At 41.1% G+C, this 23,074-nt stretch overlaps 1 protein-coding gene across 1 annotated transcript in view; it reads left to right on the top strand.

The window, feature by feature from the left end:
• The window catches only part of kcnb1 (potassium voltage-gated channel, Shab-related subfamily, member 1), a 310,311-nt gene extending 294,750 nt beyond the window's left edge, over positions 1-15,561 (top strand). Inside the window, exon 2 of the mRNA XM_078236065.1 lies at positions 13,462-15,561. Coding sequence (XP_078092191.1) covers positions 13,462-15,561 — 2,100 coding nt within the window. The remainder of the gene's footprint in view (positions 1-13,461) is intronic.
• The last annotated feature ends 7,513 nt before the right edge of the window (positions 15,562-23,074 follow it).

Raw genomic sequence — 23,074 nt, 5'->3', positions numbered from 1 at the left:
TCATGTAATTATTTAAAATGGACTCAGCTTTGTAACGTGAACACCTTTTCTCGCACCAAACAAGGTGATTACTCAGTATCTTGGTGGGAATCGTAGCAGGTGGGACAGAAAATTCGGCAGACCAATTAAAGCTCTGTTGAGCTGGGATGGGGATTTCTGGTCTTGGGACATATGCAGCCAGAAAATCCCACCCCTTGTTTCGCCTGGGAAGGGATTTTGTTGAATTTGTAGCAGTTACATTATGCCATACTTTGAATATTGATTGTCTCAAAATATAAAACCAACTGATATATCTATACTAAAACAGAAAATACTGAAAATATCCAGCAGGTCACTCAGCACCAGTGGAAAGATGATAGGTCGCAGATCTTTATGTCTGTTTGTCTCCCTGCTTTTCTCTGCTGTTTGACCTGCTGAGAATTTCTGGCACTTTCTGCTTTTAATTCTGATTTCCAGCATCTGCAGCATTTTGCTTTTGATATATCAGCATATTTGAACTGAGGGTCCAAAATGAGGATGGGCTCTGGTGTTAGCTTTTAGGTACAATTGCGCTACAACAGATTAATTGTTCTCATAACAGAGCAAAGTGTAATGAAACCCCTTGGAGGAAAGAACTCAACTTCATGTTAGAATCAAGATGGATCTTAGCTCTGGATATACACTATGTTAATTCAGTATCGTGGTTTTGTGGTACAGTGGATAGCAGGTCTGCCTTTGAGCCAGAAGCTCCGAGTCCGAGTTCCACCACAGGACTTGGTGGCCAAATGTGTTTTCAAGCTTGCTCTGCCATTTATTATGATCATGACTGACCATCCAACTCAGTAACAGTTCCCGCCCCCCCCCCCTCTCCCACCCCCCATTTCCTTTCATCCCTTTAACCCCAGAGCTATATCTAACTCCTTCTTGAAAACATGCAATGTTTTGGGCTCGAAAGCTTTTTGTGGTAAAAATTCCACAGGTTTACCATTCTCTGGGTGAAGAGATTTCTCCTCATCTCTATCCTAAATAGTTTACCCTGTATCCTCAGACTGTGACCAATTGTTCTGGAGCCCCCCTACCCCTCTCCCCACCCCCCCCTCCCCCTCCCCTGCCCCTCATCGGGAACATCCTTCCTGCATCTACCCTATCTAATCCTGTTAGAATTTTATAAGTTTTTGTGAGATCCCCCCTCATTCATCTAAACTCCAGTGAATATAATCCTAACTGACTCAATATCTCCCCATATGTCAGTTCTGCCAACCCAGGAATCAGTCTGGTAAACCTTTGCTGCACCATCTCCATAGCAAGAACACCAGATAAGGAGATCAAAACTGCACACAATATTCCAGGTGTGGCCTCAGCAAGGACCTTTATAACTGTTCCTGTATCAAATCCTTTTGCTACGAAGGCTAGCATACCATTTGCCTTCTTCACTACCTGCTGTGCCTGGATGCTTACTTTCAATGGCTGGTGTACGTGGACACCCATGTGTCATTGCATGTTCCCCTCTCTCAATCTATAGCCATTCAGATAATAATCTGCGTTCTTGTTTTTGCTACCAAAGTGAATAACCTCATATTTATCCACATTATGCTGCATCTGCCATGCATTTGCCCACTCACTCAACTTGTCCAAATCACACTGAAGCATCTTTGCATCCACCTCACAGTTCACCCTCCAATCCAGCTTTCTTCCCAAATAAAATAGGGTTTGCACTAGTCACATCAGAGTACTTAAAATCAGTTTAACCTGTTTTGATTATATGACATGGATTTAGCTCCACAACCTAACTAGTAACTAACTTTATATTTGCAAGAGTCTCCACAGGTGTGAGCACCTATAATAGGCTGGCATTATAGTGTAGTACTGAGAGTGTACTGTATTGCTGGAGGGGCCATCTTTCAAATGAGGGAGCGAATTTTCCCATTCCACCCACCATGGGAATCGTAGCAGAGGGGGGGCTGACCATGGAAAGGTCCACTGACCTCGGGTGGGATTTCTCGGTTTTGGGGCGAGTGCGGCTAGAAAATCCCACCTGAGATGTTAAACTGCTCAATTAAGTGGATGTAGATCAGCAATGACATTGCGCCATTACTTTGATGAAAGTGAGAGAGTTCTCCAGATCAATAAAAAAATATGATTAATACACTGCTGTTTGAAGGATCTTGCTATGAGTAAATTATATATACACACAATTAACTGACTAGAAAAAGTTAGGATTTGTCCATTCGAAAGCAAGTAAAAGTTTAATGTTGAGTCAAGTCTTTATAGATAAACCAGCTATCGAGTACTGAAAATTAGTTTTCACAAGTGTGGAGTCTCATTCCTTCAGAACTAATTATTGTCGAAGATCAAAAATCAAAAAAGTTAATGCATGACCATTTTTTTTTCTTTCTATCCCTTTTATGTCTCTTTCTTTTAATCCCAACTTCCTTAACCTCTATTTTATTTTTATCTGAGTTGCTATTAAATTAAATATTCTAACATTTCCTGGCTCAGACCATTCACATTTGCATTTACTTTAGAGTAGTGACACCGTTCAAAAATATTTCAATAACTGTAAAGTATATTGGCATATCCAGAAGTTATGAAAGGTGCTACATAAATGCAGCCTTTTTTTAGGAGGTTGTGATCTGCGTACCACCTGAAAGTTGAGATTCCAAGCGTGTATGCACATTATTGCTTTAAGATGGGATTTACACAGCCACCTTTAACAGTGGGGTATCTCTGCGTCAGGATAAGAAGCACAGTAAGAAGCCTCACAACACCAGGTTAAAGTCCAACAGGTTTATTTGGCAGCACTAGCTTTCGGAGCCTCAAGCTCCTTCTTCACTCACTGTGCTTACCCCAGTCCAACGCCGGCATCTCCACATCAGGATAGGAAGAACAGGGAAAGGATAATACATTCATATCATTCAGCTGTTCTCCGTAACCTATGTAACAGACAGAACGCACCTGTTTTAGCCAAAGTTTGAGTCCAAGTGTGAGTGGATTCCTCGGGTGTTTGGGTCACGACTGAAAACTCCCACAGCTTTGACTTGGTCTCAGTTAAAAGATCTGCTCATGAACCATGAAATAGCATCCATTGTATAACGACAATCTGCTGTCTGGAGCTTAGCAACAGTTTATCAGCAGTTCTTGAACACTTAGACCCGGTGATGCAACTTAGCAACAGCACGTGTTTATTAGGTCTGCAATAAAGATCATGTTTCATGAACCTTGGCCATGGGCATTGTTCTTTGCCAAACGGTTATAATAAATTATAACTGGATTCAGTGTGGAATTTGATATATATCAGAATAAAAATAGAAAATAATACCCACCAGGTACATCAGCAGCTGAAAAGATTAAAAGTTAATGGCCGGAATTCTCCCAAAACATTCAAAGTGTTGAATTTGCATGAAAACTGGAGTAATTCACACTGTTTATTTCAGTGGGTGTTCAGACTAGAATCTCCCACACTGTGCACTGCAGAGGCCACCAGCATGAATATCATTATAAATCAGTGGGTGAGGCCTAATCCCCCCCCCCCCCCCCCCCCCCCGGGAGGCTGAACCCAGCGGGCCTCTGCATATGCACAGTGGCCCCCACACTGTCAGCCTCCCAATTGCTGGAAAGCTCGATCGCTGGCCAGCGCCATGACCCCCACATGCCTCCAATTGCCCCCCCCCCCCTTCACTCCAGCGGGATCAGGTAACTAGTTCCCCGAAAGTGGGGAGCTAGTATAATCCCTGCTGGAGTGAAACACTTTGGCGGGGTGGGAGAGGCTAGTGGGCCTGCAGAATTCAGTCCCGGGCCCGCTAGTAATATTAAATGATGCTTAAAATATCATTTAAATGCTAGCCCCACCTCCCATCGATTCAGCGCTGGGAGACACTAGCGGGGCAAGCTCTCGCGTGAATTCTACGCATCCCCCCCTCCCCCGCGCGATTCTCCAAGCCCGCTACAATTGTGGCCAACATTTCACGTACAACTTCTTCATCAGAACTGAGATCTGGAAGGGAAGTAACCCTATGAATAGGATATAATGAAGGATTTGCTGTATAAAAGATCATGGGCGGGATTTTACGGACTCGCTTGGGCGAGACTGGAAATTCCCCCCCCGAGGTCAATGGAGATTGTCATTGTCGGATCCTCACCCACTCCGATTCCGTAGTGGGCAAGATGGTAGGGTTCCAGCCCATTTCTTTTCCAATTTCCAGTTTTGATGAAGATTTTACATCAGGCCATTTCCCTCCCATTTAAGAACACAAGAACATAAGAAATAGGAGCAGGAGTAGGCCATCTGGCCCTTCGAGCCTGCCCCGCCATTCAACAAGATCATGGCTGATCTGAAGCGAATCAGTTCCACTTACCCGCCTGCTCCCCATATCCCCTAATTCCCTTATCGATCAGAAAACTATCTACCCGTGATTTAAACATATTTCAGATATTGGTAGACCTGTGTATTTCTAGTAGCTTTTCTTTTAACTTCAGATCTCCGAAAGATGTGCTGGTTGGGTGCATTGGCCATGCTAAATTCTCCCTCAGCGCACCCGAATAAGTGCCGGAGTGTGGCAACTAGGGGATTTTCACAGTAACTTCATTGCAGTGTTAATGCAAGCCTACTTGTGACACGAATAAATAAACTTAAAAGATTTCCAGCAGCTTTTTACTGGTGTTAATAAACATTTGTAAATGTGGATAGGAAAATTACACTGATGCATTTCCAATTGGGATTGCAATTTTTTTCAATGAATAATTATATTGATATGTTCTTTAGTAACAGGTTCCTAACCCGGTTCAAATAAACATGCTTTTAACCTGCATCTAATGACAATGATATTAAATCCTCCTGTAAGGACACTTACTTCCCGATACTCTTAAGTACATTGTTCCAAAAGCATGCTGGAAACTCATTCAGCCTATTCACATGAAGTGATACAATATACAGCCAATTAATTTGACTTTAACAGGACTGATCCAACATCATAATGACACCGCTGCATTAAAAACAGTATTCTGCCTTATATTGCTCAATGTAACTTACAATTATAAATCTGTCACTTGAAAATAAGTATTCTGTAATAGCTTTCTCGTAAGTAAATGGTTAATAGCAGCTGCATATTGACCTGTAAATCAATTATTCAAACAAAGCTGGAAATTTGACTATAATTTAATTGATAATTTTGACTATTATTTCAGATAATCCGTGGAAGTTTTCAAATTTTGCGGAAAATATATTAAAGAAATAAAAATAGAACATGCTGGAAATACTCAGCTGGTCTGACCATATCTTTTTGATTTCATTTATTATTGTCGCATGTATTGGTTTACAGTGAAAAGTATTGTTTCTTGCGCGCGCTATACAGGCAAAGCATATCATTCATAGAGTACATAGGGGAGAAGGAAAGGAAAGAGTTCAGAATATAGTGTTACAGACATAGCTAGGTGTAGAGAGAGGTCAACTTAATATGGTAGGTCCATTCACAAGTCTTACAGCAGCAGGGAAGGAAATGTTCTTGAGTCGGTTGGTACATGATCTCAGGCTTGTGTTTCTTTTTCCCGATGGAAGAAGGTGGAAGAGAGTATGTCAAGGGTGTGTGGGGTCCTTGATTATGCTGGCTGCTTTTCCAAGGCAGCAGAAAGTGTAGACAGTGTCAATGGGTGGGAGATTGGTTTGTGTGATGGACTGGGCTACATTCACAACCCTTTGTAGCTTCTTGCAGTCTTGGTCAGAGCAGCAGCCATACCAAGCTGTGATACATCCAAAAAGATGCTTTCTATGGTGCATCTGTAAAAATTGCTATCAGTGGAGAAGAAACAAGAGCTAATGTTATGAGTCGAATATAAATTCTTCAGAACTGAATCTGATGGGTGTAATGCCATTGAAGAGGGGGCAGGAGGGAGAAACAGGAAAAGGGAAGGTCTGAGATAGAGTAGAGGGTGAAAGAGGCTCAGTAACAGGGATGTCATTGAACAAAAAACAAATGGAGTTGTAATATATATAGAACATAGAACATTACAGCGCAGTACAGGTCCTTCGGCCCTCGATGTTGCGCCGACCTGTGAAATGGTTGTAGTAAAAAAACAAAGCATTTGTCCAGAGTGAGTATTAATGCCAGAATAATTAATAATTCTGTTTGAAACCAAAATCATGAGATCCTCATGACATTTAAAAAGTCCTTAAATGAGCACTTGCAATGCCAAGGCATACAAGGCTATGGGCCAAGTGCTGGAAAATGGGATTAGATAGGTGGTTGTTTTTGACAAGCACAGAAAAGGGCCAAAGGGCCTTTTCTGTGCCATAGACCTCTATGACTTTTTACAAAGAAATTGTTGAACTCAATATTGAGTCCAGAAGGTTGTAAAGTGGATAAGGATGAAGTGCTGTTGCTTGAGCTTGCATGGAACACTGCAGCAAGCTGAGGACAGTAATGTGAACATGAGAGACGGTGATCCCCATTTTACGGCCTCAGACTTGTTGTGGGTGGGGGAAAAGTGAAGTCTAGCACGATGAAAAGGCAGCCATTTTCTGCAACACCCATTGGGCCTCAGCGAGTACTCTATAAGGCCTCGTCCACCAAAAAACATGAGTATTTAAAGAGACCTCACAGCTGTCAGAAATCAGCTTGAGCTCCGTGGCAGTCATTGCCGGCTTGGAGCTCACAACCCCAAAATCTCGTGACCCCACTGGGGGTCGTGACCCACTTTTTGGGAAGCTCTGTCCGACAGTTACCATTTGGTGCTCTGGAGAGCAGAAATCTGCAAATGCGCCCAGGCTAAAATTGCCAACTTGTCAGGATTCACCTGTAGCCTCTAAGATTAATTTCCATGACACTGCTGGGAAAAAAACCAGGAGGAAAATCACATCATAAAACAATGCTTTTTTAAAATGTTTGAACTTTTTAATTGTTAGAAAAATATTAAACAGAGGGAAAAGGCCATTTTGATTTACAACTGAGAATCATCTGATCAGATAATGAAGAGCTATTCATTTTCCAGTTGACATGGGATGTTGGAGAACCAAGAGTATGAATATATAGGCCGACCTGTGGCATGAGTGTGGGGACTGGGCAGCTGGAGGCAGGAGATCATGTGATGACACCTCCAATAAAAAGACCAAACACAGGGAGCAAACTCAACCCAAGCAGCCATGTGAAGCATTCCATCGTCACTGAGCTCAGTGAGACCCACATCAATAGTTAGTAGTATGGTTCAGCATCTGAGCATTGCACTCTACAGATACTTGTTATCGACTATCAACTTCAGTTTGACTGTAGCCTAGTTAGAACCAATGAATGCCTTTGGGGAAACTGCGCTCAAAGCGATACAGAATCAGTAGAAATAGTCTCATTGAAAGCAACTGCATGCCGAAATTTAATGCAGACATTTTGTTCATGAATAGTAAATCCCTGTTCTGCTTTATCAGAAAATATTATAGAATTTTTGGCTCTTTCTGACCACTTTGAGATATTTCACTCAGGTGGTAGCACAATCATTTGATTATGGAACATTGTGTGAACCATAAATGAGATGCTGTCAAATTATTTCCCATTCTTTGAGCTGTTATTAAGGACCATTAAACCTTTGTGGCCTGTCAAGTGAGCCATAGATTAATACAATCCACAGCTGACAGTACATAGCAACTATTTTTCAATAGATACTGAATGGAATTAATAATGTAACAGCAAAGAGTTTATTCATCTTTTCTGTAAAATGTAATGCATTAACTCTTACTGCATTCAACTGGGAAAGGAAGGATATCACTTTTCTTTCACCCTATCCAAAGTCTTTGAACGTTCATCCAATATCAGTGTCCATCTTTCCTGGATCTCTAAGTTTCTCCAATCAGGTGTATGCTCTTGGAATGGTACTAAAATGGCCCTTACCAAAATCATGGATGGCATTCTATGTGAAAACCATCAATCCTCATTTGCCTTGACCTGTCTACAGCTTGTATCAAAGTTAACCACTCTATCCTCCTCCAACGCCTCACCGCCATCATCCAGTATTCACCGGCTTCCATGCTTATTTAATTAGTCACAACCAGAGATTTCTTGCAATGGCTTCTCTTTCCACTCCTACTACTGGTGTCCCTGGACGATCGATCTCTGCACCCTCCTAATGCTCACCTACATGCTGCTCCTTGATGACATAATCCAAAAACAAACATCAAGTTGCACATGTATGCTGACATCAGCCAGCTCTCCCTCACTGCTATCTTTCATGACCCCTTCACTGCCTCTACTTTGTCACATTGCTTCTCTGACATCCAGTACTGGATGAGCAGAAATTTCCTCCACTTAAATACAGGGAAGACCCAACTCATTATATTCAGCCCCCTCAAAGAACTCCATTTCGCTGCCAGTGACATCATCCCACTGCCTGGCTAAATCAGACAGTTCACAACCTTGCTGGTATATTTGAGCCCAAGATGAACTTCCAGCCACATATCTGCTTCGTCACCAAGACTTCAACTTTCATAATATCACCCAATTCCAGCAATGCTTCAGCTCATCTGCTACTGAAACCCTCACCCATGCCTTTGTTTCCTTGAGACTTGATAATTCCAACACTCTACTCACCAGCTTCTTATCTTTCATCCTCCATTAACCTGAGTACGCCGAAAACTCTCCTGCCCGTTTCCTAACTCAGTAAGGATAGGCAACAACACCTCCTCCATAACTCTCCTCAACACCGGTGGCCCAGCAAGACTGTGTCCTCAGCCCATTAATATACTGTTTATACACTTTTGACCGTGTGGCCAAATTCCACTCCAGCTCCATTCTCAAGTTTGCTGATGACACCACATAGTGGTCGGATCTCAAACAGTAATGAAATGGAATACAGGAAAGAGGTAGAGAATCTGGTGAAATGGTCCGATGACAATAATCTCTCCCTCAATGTCAGTAAAATGAAGGAGATAATCATCAACCTCAGGGAAAGTAGTGGAGGACATTAGGCATTGTTGTAAGTGCGGGCTGAATGGGCCGAATCGTCTCTTTCTGGGCGGCACAGTGGCACAGTAGTTAGCACTGCTGCCTCACAGGACCAGGGTCCCAGGTTCAATTCCAGCCTCGGGTCACCATCTGTGTGGAGTTTGCACATTCTCCTCGTGTCTCCGTGGGTTTCCTTCGGGTGCTGCAGTTTCCTGCACAATCCAAAGATGTGCGGGTTAGGTTGATTGGCCATGCTAAATTGACCCTAGTGTTAGGAGATTAGCAGGATAAATATGTGGGGTTACGGGAATAGTGCCTGGGTGGGATTGTGGTCAGTGCAGATTTAATGGGCCAAATGATCTCCTTCTGAACTGTCGGGATTCTATGATTCTATGACATGCCCCTGTTTACATCAACGGGGATGAAGTAAAAATGGTCGAGAGTTTCAAGTTTCTTGGTCTCCAGATCACCTGTCCAAGCAGTGTTAAGTGTGGGAAGGTGAAATGAAGCATATGATTATTAGACATGAGTCCTGATTGATAGAGATTGTTGTTAGATGAATGCTGGCAGTGTGGGGATTTAAACAGTGGCAGAGGTTAATTGTACAGTTAGCAGGATATGGCTTTTCAAGATACATTCACTGACCTTGACCATTTGTGTGAAGTCATTGAACTTTTTGCAGCAGTGCATCACATTGCAGATTACTATATAAAGTTAAAGTGCATGGAATTGCGGGTCATGCCTTGAGATGGATAGAAAGCTAGTTAGCAGACAGAAAACAAAGTTGGAATAAATGGGTCTTTTTCCAATTGGCAGGCAGCGACTAGTGGCATACTGCAAGGATCTATGCTAGGATCGCAACTGTTCACTGTGGGGAGGAGATGGCTGACTGGTATTATCGCTAGACTATTAATCCAGAAACTCAGCTAACATTCTGGGGACCCGGGTTCGAATTCAACCATGAATTCCAGATGCTGGAATTTGAATTCAATTTTTAAAACTCTGGAATTAAGAATCTACTGATGACCATGAAACCATTGCAAATTGCCAGACAAACCCATCTCATTCACTAATGTCCTTTAGGGAAGGAAATCTAACGTCATGTAACTCCAGAGCTACAGCAATGTGGTTGACTCTCGACTGCCCTCCAAGGTCAACTAGGGATGGGCAATAAATGCTGGCCAGCCAGTGACGCTCATGTCCAATGAATGAATAAAAAAAACATCATATATTAATGACTTGGATGAGGGAACTAAATGTATTATCTCCAAATTTGCAGATGATACAAAGTTGGGAGGGTGAGCTGTGAGGAGGATGCAGAGATGTTTCAGCATGATTTAGACAGGTTGAATGAGTGGGCATATGCATGGCAGATGAAGTATAATGTGGCAAAAATAGGAACACAGATTACTATTTGAATGGGTGTAAATTGAGAGGTGTCTAGTCAGGGAGACCTTGGTGTCCTCGTGCATCAGTCACTGAAAGTAAGTGCACAGTAACAGCAGACAGTAAATAAGGCAAATGGTATGTTGAGCTTCATGGCAAGAAGATTTGAGTATAGGAATAGGAATGTTTTTCTGCAATTGTATACAATGATGTCGAGGCCACACCTGGAGTTTTAGTGTCCTTATCTGAGGAAGGATTTTCTTGCTATTGAGGGAGTGCAGTGAAAGTTTACCAGGCTGATTCCTGGCATGGCAGGTCTGTCTTATGTGGAGAGATTAAGTCAGTTAGGATTATATTCATTGGAGTTAGAAGAATGAGAAAGGAATCTCATAGAAACTTATAAAATTCCAACAGGGATTGGGTAGGGTGGATTCGGAGAGAATGTTCCCTATGGCGGGGTGTCTAGAACTCGGGGTTCTAGTTTGAAGATAAGGGGTAAACCTTTTAGGACTGAGGTGAGGAGAAATTTCTTCACCCAGAGAGTGGTGAATCTGTGGAATTCACTACCACAGAAAGTAGTTGAGGCCAAAACATTGTGCGATTTTAAGACGAAATTCGATAAACCTTTTGGGGCTAAGGGGATCAAGGGATATGGAGGAAGGCGTGATCAGGGTATTGAATTTGATGATCAGCCATGGTCAAAATGAATGGCAGACCAGGCTCAAAGGGCTGAATGGCACACTCCTGCTTCTATTTTCTATGCATGTTTCTATGTATACATAGAAACATAGAAACCCTACAGTGCAGAAGGAGGCCATTCGGCCCATCGAGTCTGCACCGACCACAATCCCACCCAGGCCCTACCCCCACATATTTACCCGCTAATCCCGCTAACCTACGAATCTCAGGGGCAATTTTTTTTAACCTGGCCAATCAACCTAACCCGCACATCTTTGGACTGTGGGAGGAAACCGGAGCACCCGGAGGAAACCCACGCAGACACGAGGAGAATGTGCAAACTCCACACAGACAGTGACCTGAGCCGGGAATCGAACCCAGGACCCTGGAGCTGTGAAGCAGCAGTGCTAACCACTGTGCTACCGTGCCGCCCCTGTATGTTTCTATCCAGGTCCTCAGGGCTTGATACCTGGTATTGACGTCCGCAGCTATCTGCGCCCGTTGTCTTTTGACCATGTGTCAGTAGTGCCACTTGGTCTCTGCGAATACAAGACAGCTTATCCTTTCTACTTCCACCACCCAGGCCTCTAGTGGGCTGTTTGATAACCATTCTTCAATGTATCTCAGATCTCAGTTACTTCCTGCACGATTGTCAACACCTGCTCCATCCACAGTGCAGCTCCTAGTGAGAGGGGAGGCTAGCTTTAATCAGTGCAAGTCGCTATAAGTGATTTTAGCCCCTCAAAACATTGACCCTCTGCTGATGCATCCAGCCACTGACCTGTATGTTTAGCACTGGCTTGAAGCTAAAATAATTGAAATGAGTATCAGCCCGTTTTGGGGGAGCTATGGAATTCAGCCCCCAAAGAGCTGTCATAGCTCACAAAATGGCAACACATTCACCAAGTTACCTCCCCCTGTTCCAATAATTATTCAAATTATAACAACTGTCAGGTAAAATCCAAAAGAGTTCAATTTCTGAAATGTTGAATGGACTATTTTTAGAACATTAACCGTGTTATCTACATACTATCTCGTTTCAATTTAATTAAATAGTCCAACAAATTAAGGTGATATCTGGGACTAACACTCCCAAGCTTCTGGCTGATAAGCAAGAATTCTAGCAAGGCTGACAGGGTAGGAAGAAATATAACAGGAGGTAAGCTCCTGAGATGGATTGATAATTGACCAAACCAGAGAAAACAGAGAGTGAGTGTAAACGGTGCGGAGAAATGGTAAGGGTCAAAAGTGGTGCACCACAGCCATCAGTTCTGGAGCCAGTGCTGCTTATAGATTATTTAAATTATTTTAAACTGGGCTAGACACAAGTTCCTTAGTACCCTAAATGGTGCATCATTTCAGGGATGGCTAAACTGATTGGGCTCAATTTCATGGGATTATGGGGGAGGGGCTATATTGCAATCCCTCCCCCCTCACCATTGCAAGAATCGGCCAGCAGCTGACGGAACCAAATAAAAAGCCCATCCAAATGGGACTTCCACCCCTCAGTTGGAGGAAGTCCCACCCACCCTTGAGAGCTCTCGCAGACTCAGCTGTGCCAGAACAGCGCGTGTAAGTGGACACTGTTGGGACTGCAAGCAGTCCCTAGGAAGAAGTGGAGGTGTACGCTGGAGCCAGGTTTTGGATGGGGAGGCAGCTTAGGGAGGAGGGTGAGTTCAAGAGACAAACCAGGGAGAAACAAAGTAGGTGAGATGCCCCGATGCACTAAGGGCACCCCTCCCCACCGCCCCCTCCACCCACCCACAAATTCCTTCTTTAACACCTTCACAAAACGTTTTTTCAAAAACAGGTTTCCTACTCCCACCCATCTGTCCATACCAACTGTTTTAACCTCTCGACAGCATGAAGTACAGGTCAATTGGATTGGCAACAAGCTGAATTGCCCATTAATTATTTATTTTAAAATGTTGGGGGGTGGGGGGGGGGAGAGGCGCTGCCAGTGTCAGCGCCTGCCTACCCACCATGTTATCCGGAACGGGCCGCAGTGCATGGGAAGACAGTGGCCTTGCACCCCTTGACATTCCTCCCACCCCAAAACCAAAACCACACCCATGGGGATCTGCAAAATCCAGTCCATTAAAGAGAGGCCTCACAGGATAAATCAGATGAACTGTGGGTGCCAATCAGACAGGGGAATGTCAAACAAACATGTTCAATGAGTTCGCAAACTTGACACCAACAGTTATTTCTGGACTTTGACTCTTTAACTGAATATTTATATTTTGATCAGATACTCCCTTGTATGTGTCAACCATATCAATGACGTCCTATCGGAGAACTTTTAAATAAATGTGAGAAAAGCAGTGTCAAATATCTGTGACAGAGCGTAGAATAATCCAAAAACATCACCTTTGACAGCTAATTTCAGATTCTTTTTGCATGTTCAGATGAACTGTATTATAGAAAAGAAAGGATAAAAAATTGAAAAATGTCATATTCTGAACTCTAACGGGTAAAATGTTCTTTTCTTTTGCAGGCCCTGGCAATAATATCCATTCTTTTCATAGTATTATCAACAATTGCCTTGTCACTCAACACACTTCCTGAACTACAAGACAAGGATGAATTTGGACAGTTCACGGACAATCCACAGCTAGCTCATGTAGAAGCCGTGTGCATCGCATGGTTCACCATGGAATACCTGTTGCGTTTCTTGTCATCACCGAGCAAATGGAAGTTCTTTAAAGGTCCACTGAATGTCATTGATTTATTAGCCATTTTGCCATATTATGTCACTATTTTTCTCACAGAATCCAACAAAAGTGTGCTTCAGTTCCAGAATGTCAGACGCGTGGTTCAGATTTTCCGGATAATGAGGATACTACGAATTCTCAAATTGGCAAGGCACTCTACAGGCTTGCAGTCTCTGGGATTCACACTCAGACGAAGTTACAATGAACTCGGACTGCTGATTCTGTTCCTGGCCATGGGCATCATGATATTTTCAAGTTTGGTGTTTTTTGCTGAAAAGGATGAAGATGACACCAAGTTCAAGAGTATTCCTGCTTCTTTCTGGTGGGCCACTATCACTATGACAACTGTTGGATATGGTGACATCTATCCTAAAACCTTGTTGGGTAAGATAGTTGGTGGACTATGTTGTATCGCAGGCGTGCTGGTGATTGCGCTTCCTATACCAATCATTGTGAATAATTTCTCAGAGTTCTACAAGGAACAGAAGAGACAGGAGAAAGCAATAAAACGAAGAGAGGCACTTGAAAGGGCGAAGAGAAATGGAAGCATCGTTTCGATGAACATGAAAGATGCTTTTGCCCGCAGCATAGAACTTATGGATATTGTTGTTGAGAAAAATGGAGAAAACATGGACAAAAGTGAGAAACTGCAGGATAGTAGTCTATCGCCCAACAAGTGGAAATGGGGGAAGCGGACTGCATCTGAGACCAGCTCCAACAAATCTCCTGAGACTAAGTACAAAGGAAATAGATCTCCAGGAAATGCATGCTCCCCAAATGTTAGCCCACAGCACTTAAATGTACAGAAATTGGAGGACATGTACAGTAAAATGGCAAAGACACAATCTCAGCCCAACATGAACATAAGTCAATTGGGACAAACATATAAAGTTAGAACACAAAATCAATTAGAGATGGAGAAAACCTCTGGTCCTTCGGATCCATTATTAAGCACACCAGATGGAATAGTGGATATGAGGAGTCTATCGAGCATAGACAGTTTCATTAGCTGCGCTACAGAGTTTCCTGATACTGGTAGATTTACTCACAGTCCTACAGTAATAATGCCCAATAAAGTTTATGGGAACCCAGGTCAGAATCAAGAATCACGAATCTTGCCAGCTGATAGTGCATCAAGCAGGCAAATTGCCACGACAGTAGATGGCAGTTACCGTAAGAACCTCTTGGACATCAGTTCCAATAACTCTTATAATACTGCTGTAGATAAACATAGTGCCATCTTTTCAGAAAGCACTAAAGGCCCAACCAGACCAGGTAACCTCATAAAATCCAGATCTCTCAAGGTAAACTTCATGGAAAGTGATATCAATACTGTTCAAAACACAAACATAACAGCTGTGTCAGCAATTGCGGACCCCATTGCGGGTGGCTCTCAGAGCACCATCAGTCCCATGGATGGTCCATTACATGCAGAGAAACATCTGCCTGGTATAGAAGCTTCAGCAATTTGTTCTTCAACTGGAATGAAACCTCCGGAAAAAATTATGCCAGTGGCTTTTACTTTCCATGACGATGGAGTAAAGAAGTACATTGACGCAGACAGTGATGAAGAAGATCAGTCTCTGGATGGCAGGAAGCCTTCTGGACCAACAAGTCTCGCCTATCACATCATCAACAGTGACTGTCCAAGCAAGAAGGACGGTGTCTCCCGAAAGGATGGAAATTATTTAGAAGAATCTGGTATGACTTCGTCGGCGAAGCACTTTGGACAAAACTGCATGTACAGTACAGAAAATGTAACTGATAGAGTTAAGAAAAGTGGTAACCAAGAAGGAAACAAGTTGGACAACCACATCTCACCAGAGATTCATGTGACATATGGTGAAAGTGGCTGTTCCACTGTATATGATGACAACATCTGACTTTCAGGTCTGCCAGGCTGTTGTCTGAGCTGGAATTGTGAAATGAAATTGCATATCCTCAAAAGAAAACAGAGCTTTGTATTTTTTGCATGGCATGGAAAACTATTTCAAGCAAGCCAGTGTTACCTTTAAAGTCTAAAGGAGGGTTTAATGGAAGGGAACCTGAGAACATTGACCAAAATGCAAAGGTCCTGTCCATGGAACATTAGCACTGAAGAACAGAAAACATATACCTGCAAACTTCTGCTAACTCATACCATCAGAATTTTATCACACTCTTCTTTTTCGTTACTGAGTCCCTTCTGTCCATCCAGTGACTATAGAGGAATACAAAGTCTGATCACACATTTTAAATATAGAGGTAATGATGGTTGCTCAGAGACATGCAGAAAGTATTTGTTTGAAAATTAAAGGACAGAAAGACAGAATGTTTCAGAACATTCTGAATCATAGAGACATCCTTTGAAGGGCACTGCCTGGATTTCATTTACAGATTCTGGTTGCATAACTGAACCACACCATTATTGTATCATGTGATTGGTCTAATAGATACAATGAAGCAAAGAGGAATAATGCTTCCACTAAAGATGTGCTTATTTTAATTCAGGTTAGGGTCCTTTGGTTGTAGAACTGCAGTATTAGCTCAATTTCCTTAATTAAACCTTTGAGGAATGCATCAAACATTTCTGCACCAGAATTAATAATGTTAAGCGATTTTTAAAATTGTAGATTATTCCAGAAATAGTGCGTATTAAGAAATATTCTTCGCTTCCGTGTATTTCCTTCATCATGGTTTCTAGATAACACTTAGCTTAAAAACTGGCAAAAGTTAACTTTGTAGATGTCATGTGAAGAAAAAAAAGTATTTTTGAAGCTGAAGAGTTCTTTCAATATTCAAAGATCACAACATGGGCCCTAAATTATTGGTCAGGAAAATAGTGGGGGGGTGGGGGGGAGGGGTGAGTTGCACCAGTTAATTGACAGATGTGAAACTGCCTATATCATAGTGACGCTTCACTATCAATCTGATCTATATAGTGCAGTGGTTGGAATTGTCTTCATTCAACAAAATAGATGGATGTATCTACCAAATGAAGAAGATTTCTGCTATGAAAATTCTAACTACCTGTATCAAAACAGATCCAACCTTCCCATTTCTGTTAATGTTAATATAGCTGCTAGATTATTTTCTAGAAATGAAATGTATGCACAAATGTCTCTCACTCTGAATATCTAAGCGTAATGCCCATGTAGAAATGCCTTCATAGCTTTGACATATCTGTATTGTAAACTAGGCCGAAGTCCCTTTTGGAAAATGTAAAATACCATATAAAATTTCATAAAGGTTTCCATGTAAAGAATATGATCATAGACTTTATTTTCAAAGTACAATATCAAACCAAACCTAGTAAGTTTACCAGATTTGAAGTTTACAGTTTTAAATGAAAGATTTATTTTTAACAATGGAATAATGCTTATTTTTTCATTCTGGCTGGTTAAGAAAGTATAGCTCTAAATGATTAAACACTAGCACTTTGAAAATGTTAAAATTTTATTTTTGGTACAGTAATCTTGTTACGAAATACTGTCTTTGGTTCTAAAAAATTAACCATAACAGAATGAAAGAGTCCTTTTGAATCACAGAAACATACAGCACAGAAGAAGGCCAACTGACCTATTACACCTGTGCTGGCTGTATGAAAGAGCAGTTGTAAGTGTAACTGTATGAACGACACCTCTACAACAAAGACATGTAACTTCAGTCCAAGCTCATACGACATTTAAATGTTGGCTTCCTAGGAAGCTAAAAGATGTTGCACATACATTGGATCTACCTAACCTCAATGCAAGGCAAAATCATTAATGGACAAACAATCACAAATACATTTCTGATTTTCTTTTCCTAAATATGCCCATATGTTTCACGATACATATTTTTCCATACATATAAAATATATAAACGGCTGTTTGCACATTATATTAAACTCCTGTTTTGCACTGTGTATTTTTTATCACAACTGTTTCAGAAGGTGAATAGTGTAATTAAACTTCTTTTGTTTTTAAATTACCAACATATCAGCACGAAGTATATACTTTTGTCCATCTGCTAACAGGTCCTAGTGCTGAGGTGCAGAGTCATTGTTAATTCTAAACTGACAGGTCACCATTCCACATATGAAAGTTATAGACTCTCAGCAATGGGTATACTAATCACAAAGTCTGCAGACATTGAGCAACTACAGATTAGCGGACAGGTGTAGCGATGCAAATTAGGGAACATAATATGTAGCAATCATGAATTCTATACTCCCATGCAATTTGTCAAAAGATGCAAGTTATGCTAAACATGGGTTCTACTGGTGCAACTCGCCCTGGATACAAAAGGCAGTTTGCTGCCTCTCAGCAGCAAGAAGATTCCATCCGCATGCCAAACGCTCACTTGAAAAACCACTCTCGCTGCAATTTGCTTTGCTTAAAAATGTGCAGTTGAATTGCTCTACTCTGGCACTTGGAATCTGCTTCCCTTGTTTCAATGAATTTATTTAATATTTTATACTTTTACTTAATTTCGTAACTGTCTACTTTTTTTATGATCAAAACCTCTAACAGCCAAACTCTTCTCTTTTATTCCATTGAAGATTACAATAGTTCCACAAAGTAAATGAATTCCGGAGAAAAGATTGCATGCCTTATGTCCGTACAAATAATTCATTCCAACTTATTTAACCAAATTCCAGAACCTAATGACTTCAGTGGGATTTCACCATGCTCAGATGCTCCTTTATTCAGTTGAGGTTCACTGAGAAAATCTACTTAAAAAGAGAACAATGAAAAAAAAACACAAGACAGATCCAAGTACTGTGTAGGGAATCAGATCATTTGGAAGATTTAATTCAAACCCTGAAAGAACCCAAGAATGTCAGACAATGCTAATCATGTCCTGAAATGTCACAGCAAACACTTAACGATGCATCTTGTTGCCTGTTATTCAACTGAAACTTCTAAGATTGAGATCAATAGGTTTTTTGTTAGGTGCATGGAGAAAAGGCGGGCAAGTGAGGTTGAGGTACAGATCAGTCATGATCCAAATGAATGGTTGAGTGGCCGAAAAATCAAGCGGCTGAATGTCTTACTGTTGTTCCTGTGTTCCTATTTTTTCCTAATGAGGTTTATTTTTTAAAACGACACGTCCGTTAGGTCTCTGAGAATTCCTGTGTGAAAAGCACAATTGAAAATAGTCATTAGCTATGAAATGAAATGGATAAAATGCAGTTAGGAAAGAATGAGTCGTCCAAAAAGTTGTCATTACCAGATAATTACATCTAAGACTGATGACTTTAAGACTGCAGTGGTCGATCTCTCTTGTGCCTTGTCTTGGCAGCACCTTGTACATAATAAAATCTCTGCTGTCTTTGCTTCAAGTACAAGAGCTCCAGATCAAATACATTAGCCAATTCCAGTAAAGGAGGAGCAGCATTCCCGATGAATTTTTGTTCCTTACCATGGGAACACAAGCATGCACACTACTGCCTGTTGGGTGTAGATGGGTTGAGGTCTCATCGTATTCAGGATAACAATTATCACTTGCTAGTTTAATCATACGATTATTTTCTGACAAACCATAATTTGTAAAGTGTATTCCCTGTTGTAAAACCTTAGTTCGCTGATTATTAAAATGTACTTAACACATAGTTGCGACTTTCAAGAATTATATCACAAACTGGTACAGCTCACATTTACAGCTCACAACCAAGGCAGTGGAAATCCATGTAAGTAAGAGGTAGTTGAGTATTTTATTTTATCAAGTGCAGATGTTTGGATACCTCTGCATTTTCGTGTTTGCCATCTTCTTGGCTCTATGAGTATCAGATGTATGGAGCGGTCTAATGACCTGCATGTGTTGCAGAATAGTCTATTTTTCTGTTCAAATAAACATTATCAGTATTTTAGCAAAATTTATATAAGGGCAACTATAAGTAAAACAAAATTATGTTTTGTATCATGAATTACTGAGTTAGAAGCAAAAAAACTTTTGTTAAATTATGTAATTAACTTAATTTCTTAGAGTACTGTTTGAGAGAGAATTGTTAATTGATTTTCACAACTGACTGCATGTTGGTTAAAGGTCACCAAATCTATTTGATGTCATGTAATTAATGTTATCATATAACAAACTGCTTTCTATGGATGCAGAAGGGGTAAAAAAAACACAAAACAGCTCTCATGCCAGCATGCCAGCAGAGCGACTGTGTGGCGTGATAATTAAGATGTTAAAAGATAGCAGCACCAACTGCTGAAGTAACATTATGCGAAACAAGCCCCCATGTGTTGCATTGCACAGCATATTTCCATAAATACCAAGCTAATTCCTTTTGCAAATCTGTTGACTTTTCGAGGGAAAAACATATGGTGAATGCACAACTAGATATCTTTCCAAAAAAAATGTTTTTTTTGTGAATTGCAGCACCAAAATGAATCTTTGCAGCAGCTCTCAAGTGCTTCCAAGAGGAATCAAGTATTCCTTTAAAGGCCCTCTGCTTTTCCCCGATAGCTCTATTTCTCTGCTAAGTTACCATAAACAGAATTCTAAACAGCGATGAGCAGCTGGCAAGCTCCAGCTTCAGTTTGTTTATCAGTTCAGTTCCAGAAGCAAGCAAACCATCCACCTAACGACAATCGGGGAGACTGAATCCCAAGCTTCCTGTAGCTAATCTGCTGGGCATAGGGGAGGCAGTGGCGGGGTGGTATTATCAATAGACTAATAATCCAGTGATGCAGGATAATGCTCTGTGGACCTGGGTTCGAATCCCACCATGGTAGATGGTGAAATTTGAATACAGTAAATAATCTGGAATTAAAAACTCAATGATGACCATGAAACCATTGTCATAAAAACCCATCTGGTTCACTCATGTCCTTTAGGGAAGGAAATATGCCATCCTTACATCGTCTGGCCTACTTGTGACTCCAGACCCACAGCAATGTGATTGACTCTTAATGCCCTCAGGGATCGGTAATGAACGCTGGCCCAGCCAGCGATGTCCACATCCCTTGAACTACCAATAAAAAAAATCACTTGTACAACAGTAGCCATCAACCAATCTCACCTGGTGGTCATCCCTTGGTGGAAGGCCAACATCTTGCACAAGATAACTCAGAGCTGCCTTCTTGACAAAGAAGGTCAGAAGAATTCCAACAACGTTGAACGCAAATGGAGAGTAACAGATGTGACAAACTATTCAGAACTGCATGATTGATTGTTACACTAATCTGAGCCCCATAGCACATAATTAGTGCAAAGTGTTTAACTGGTGGGGGTATGAGAAAGGTTCACCTCATATGGTATTCCTGTTTAAACAGCCTGTTACATTATTTTTATTTTACAATTCTCTAATGAACCTGGGTAGTCCGAATGTGTCAGTTCAATCCGTTCCTTACCCAGATCCCAAAGCAGTTCCTATCTATCAGCCTCTCTCGGAACTGAAGGATGAAATGGCTGCACTGAATTTTAAAAAGCTAGTCTAATTTCAATAGATGACACGACAGTATTTAAAGCAGTGGTTCTGTAACACTAAACTGTTCCGATGTGTATTACAGATATCGACCGGTACTGTTTGAAAACCAACCTGGGTTCAAATTTATAAACAGGGCTGAGCAATACTGCAAATATTTGAGCACTTGGTATCTATGGTTACGTGCAACTCTGCAATTTTGAGCAGAAGAGAGTTTCTTCGTCTTTTTCATTGACACCCCAGTCTAGATGTTTAGTTTCGACCTGTATATATCTACCTGTCATAAGAGTTATATGGTTATCTTATCATTGTCAGTAGTTCTATGGCATCCATAAGAAAAATGACTGTTTCTGCTGGTTATGTTTAAATAGGCAAATGACACTCAAAAAAATGTATTTTTTCTCAGTGAGTGAATCCATATTGTTCCGTCTACTTTGTCACCCACCAGAGGTGAACAGTGAGACTGAATCTTCTGATGCTTAGTCTCAGCTGGACTGCAAGGATTATTCAATTTTGCAAGTGATAAACCGCTAATTATTCAATCTAGACAATCGTTACTCTATATCAGATTACCGTTACATCTGCTCTGTGATCAGACATATCCATTTATGTTTGACAATTGTCATGACATTCCAATAAACTAGAAAGGAATTTGCCTTTTTCAGCAGGGGACAGTGATCGACATTACATTTCAACATTGCATCAGACAAAACTGGGTTTACCAACTGCCATATTGGATAATCATTGCTGTCCTATTATGGGTTCAATATTAATGTTATAATTTTTGAATTAGTCACTGTTAATTGTATCTCCTGAAATTTTGTTTTGGTTGTAAATTTTATCACATAAGTCTTTTACTTGTTGCGTTTTATGATTTAACTGTTCCTGTGAAAATCAATGTCTCTGTATGCATGTAGTGGTAAGGAACTGTGATATCCGTGTGACACTACAATACTGTACTTGTCTGATAAACTATGTCAAAGCGTCTAAGGATTTTAAAGCATTGTTCCCCACTGCATACTGTTCCAAAAGTAAATTAAGGGTATGTATAAAATGTAAGAGTCTATGTGGTCTTTTTAGTCAAAATTCATGCGCTGGTGAAAATAGCCCATTGAGTAGATACCTAACATTTATGATAAATTTTATTGATAACTCAAAAGAAGTAAATAAAATTGTTCAGAAAATATTTTTTGAGCTTTATTACTAGGATAAAAAGTAGTTACATTGTTATTTTCTCAAGAAGTGTGAATCTGAGATGGACCAACATTGCACTTATTGCACGTGTAAGCGATGCCACATTCATATTCCATGGTTATCACAGAATACTTGCTTTCATTATTTATTATTAAGATTACAGACCATTTTAATGGTTCTATTCTATATATTATAAATTAATAAGCAAGCAAAAAAGTGTTAAGTAAATCTCTTATCGTCAAATCTGAATGGTGCGTTAACATTTACACTGCTGGAGAAACAGGTATCCCCACACAATTAGCATGACAAACAGTATCACAAATCTTTTGTTTGTTGGCAATGCCAGTTATTTCATAGTGGAAGGTTTTCGCTGAGAGCATGTGAAAGCTTTTCTTAAAATTTGAACAAGGAGTGAGCCTTTGCAACAGGACCACGATGTGTTTTCAACCTAACCCGATAAAATGTGCGCCCGACGCACATGTTAATTGGTTGCTGGCCAGACAGGAAGCCAGCATTTAAAAGGGAGCTGTCACCAGTTGTACACTGGGAAATGGAAAGGGGAGCACACACAGCTGTAGGCCTGAAAGCCCTGCAGCTTTGGCCATGATGTAGGCCTCAAGGCCTGAAGATCCATTGGGCAGCTGGAAAAGAAAAATGTTCCTTAACCTTTCTGGCTCCCCTTACATTACTGGCACGGTGGCACAGTGGTTAGCACTGCTGCCTCACATTGCCAGGGAACCGGGTTTAATTCCCGGTTTGGGTCACTGTCTGTGTGGAGTTTGCACGTTCTCCCCGTGTCTGTGTGG

Source organism: Mustelus asterias, chromosome 20 (assembly GCF_964213995.1).
Source record: "Mustelus asterias chromosome 20, sMusAst1.hap1.1, whole genome shotgun sequence".
NCBI lineage: Eukaryota > Metazoa > Chordata > Chondrichthyes > Carcharhiniformes > Triakidae > Mustelus > Mustelus asterias.
The sequence above is the reverse complement of the archived record's forward strand: the minus strand, read 5'-3'. Positions and strand labels throughout refer to the sequence as shown.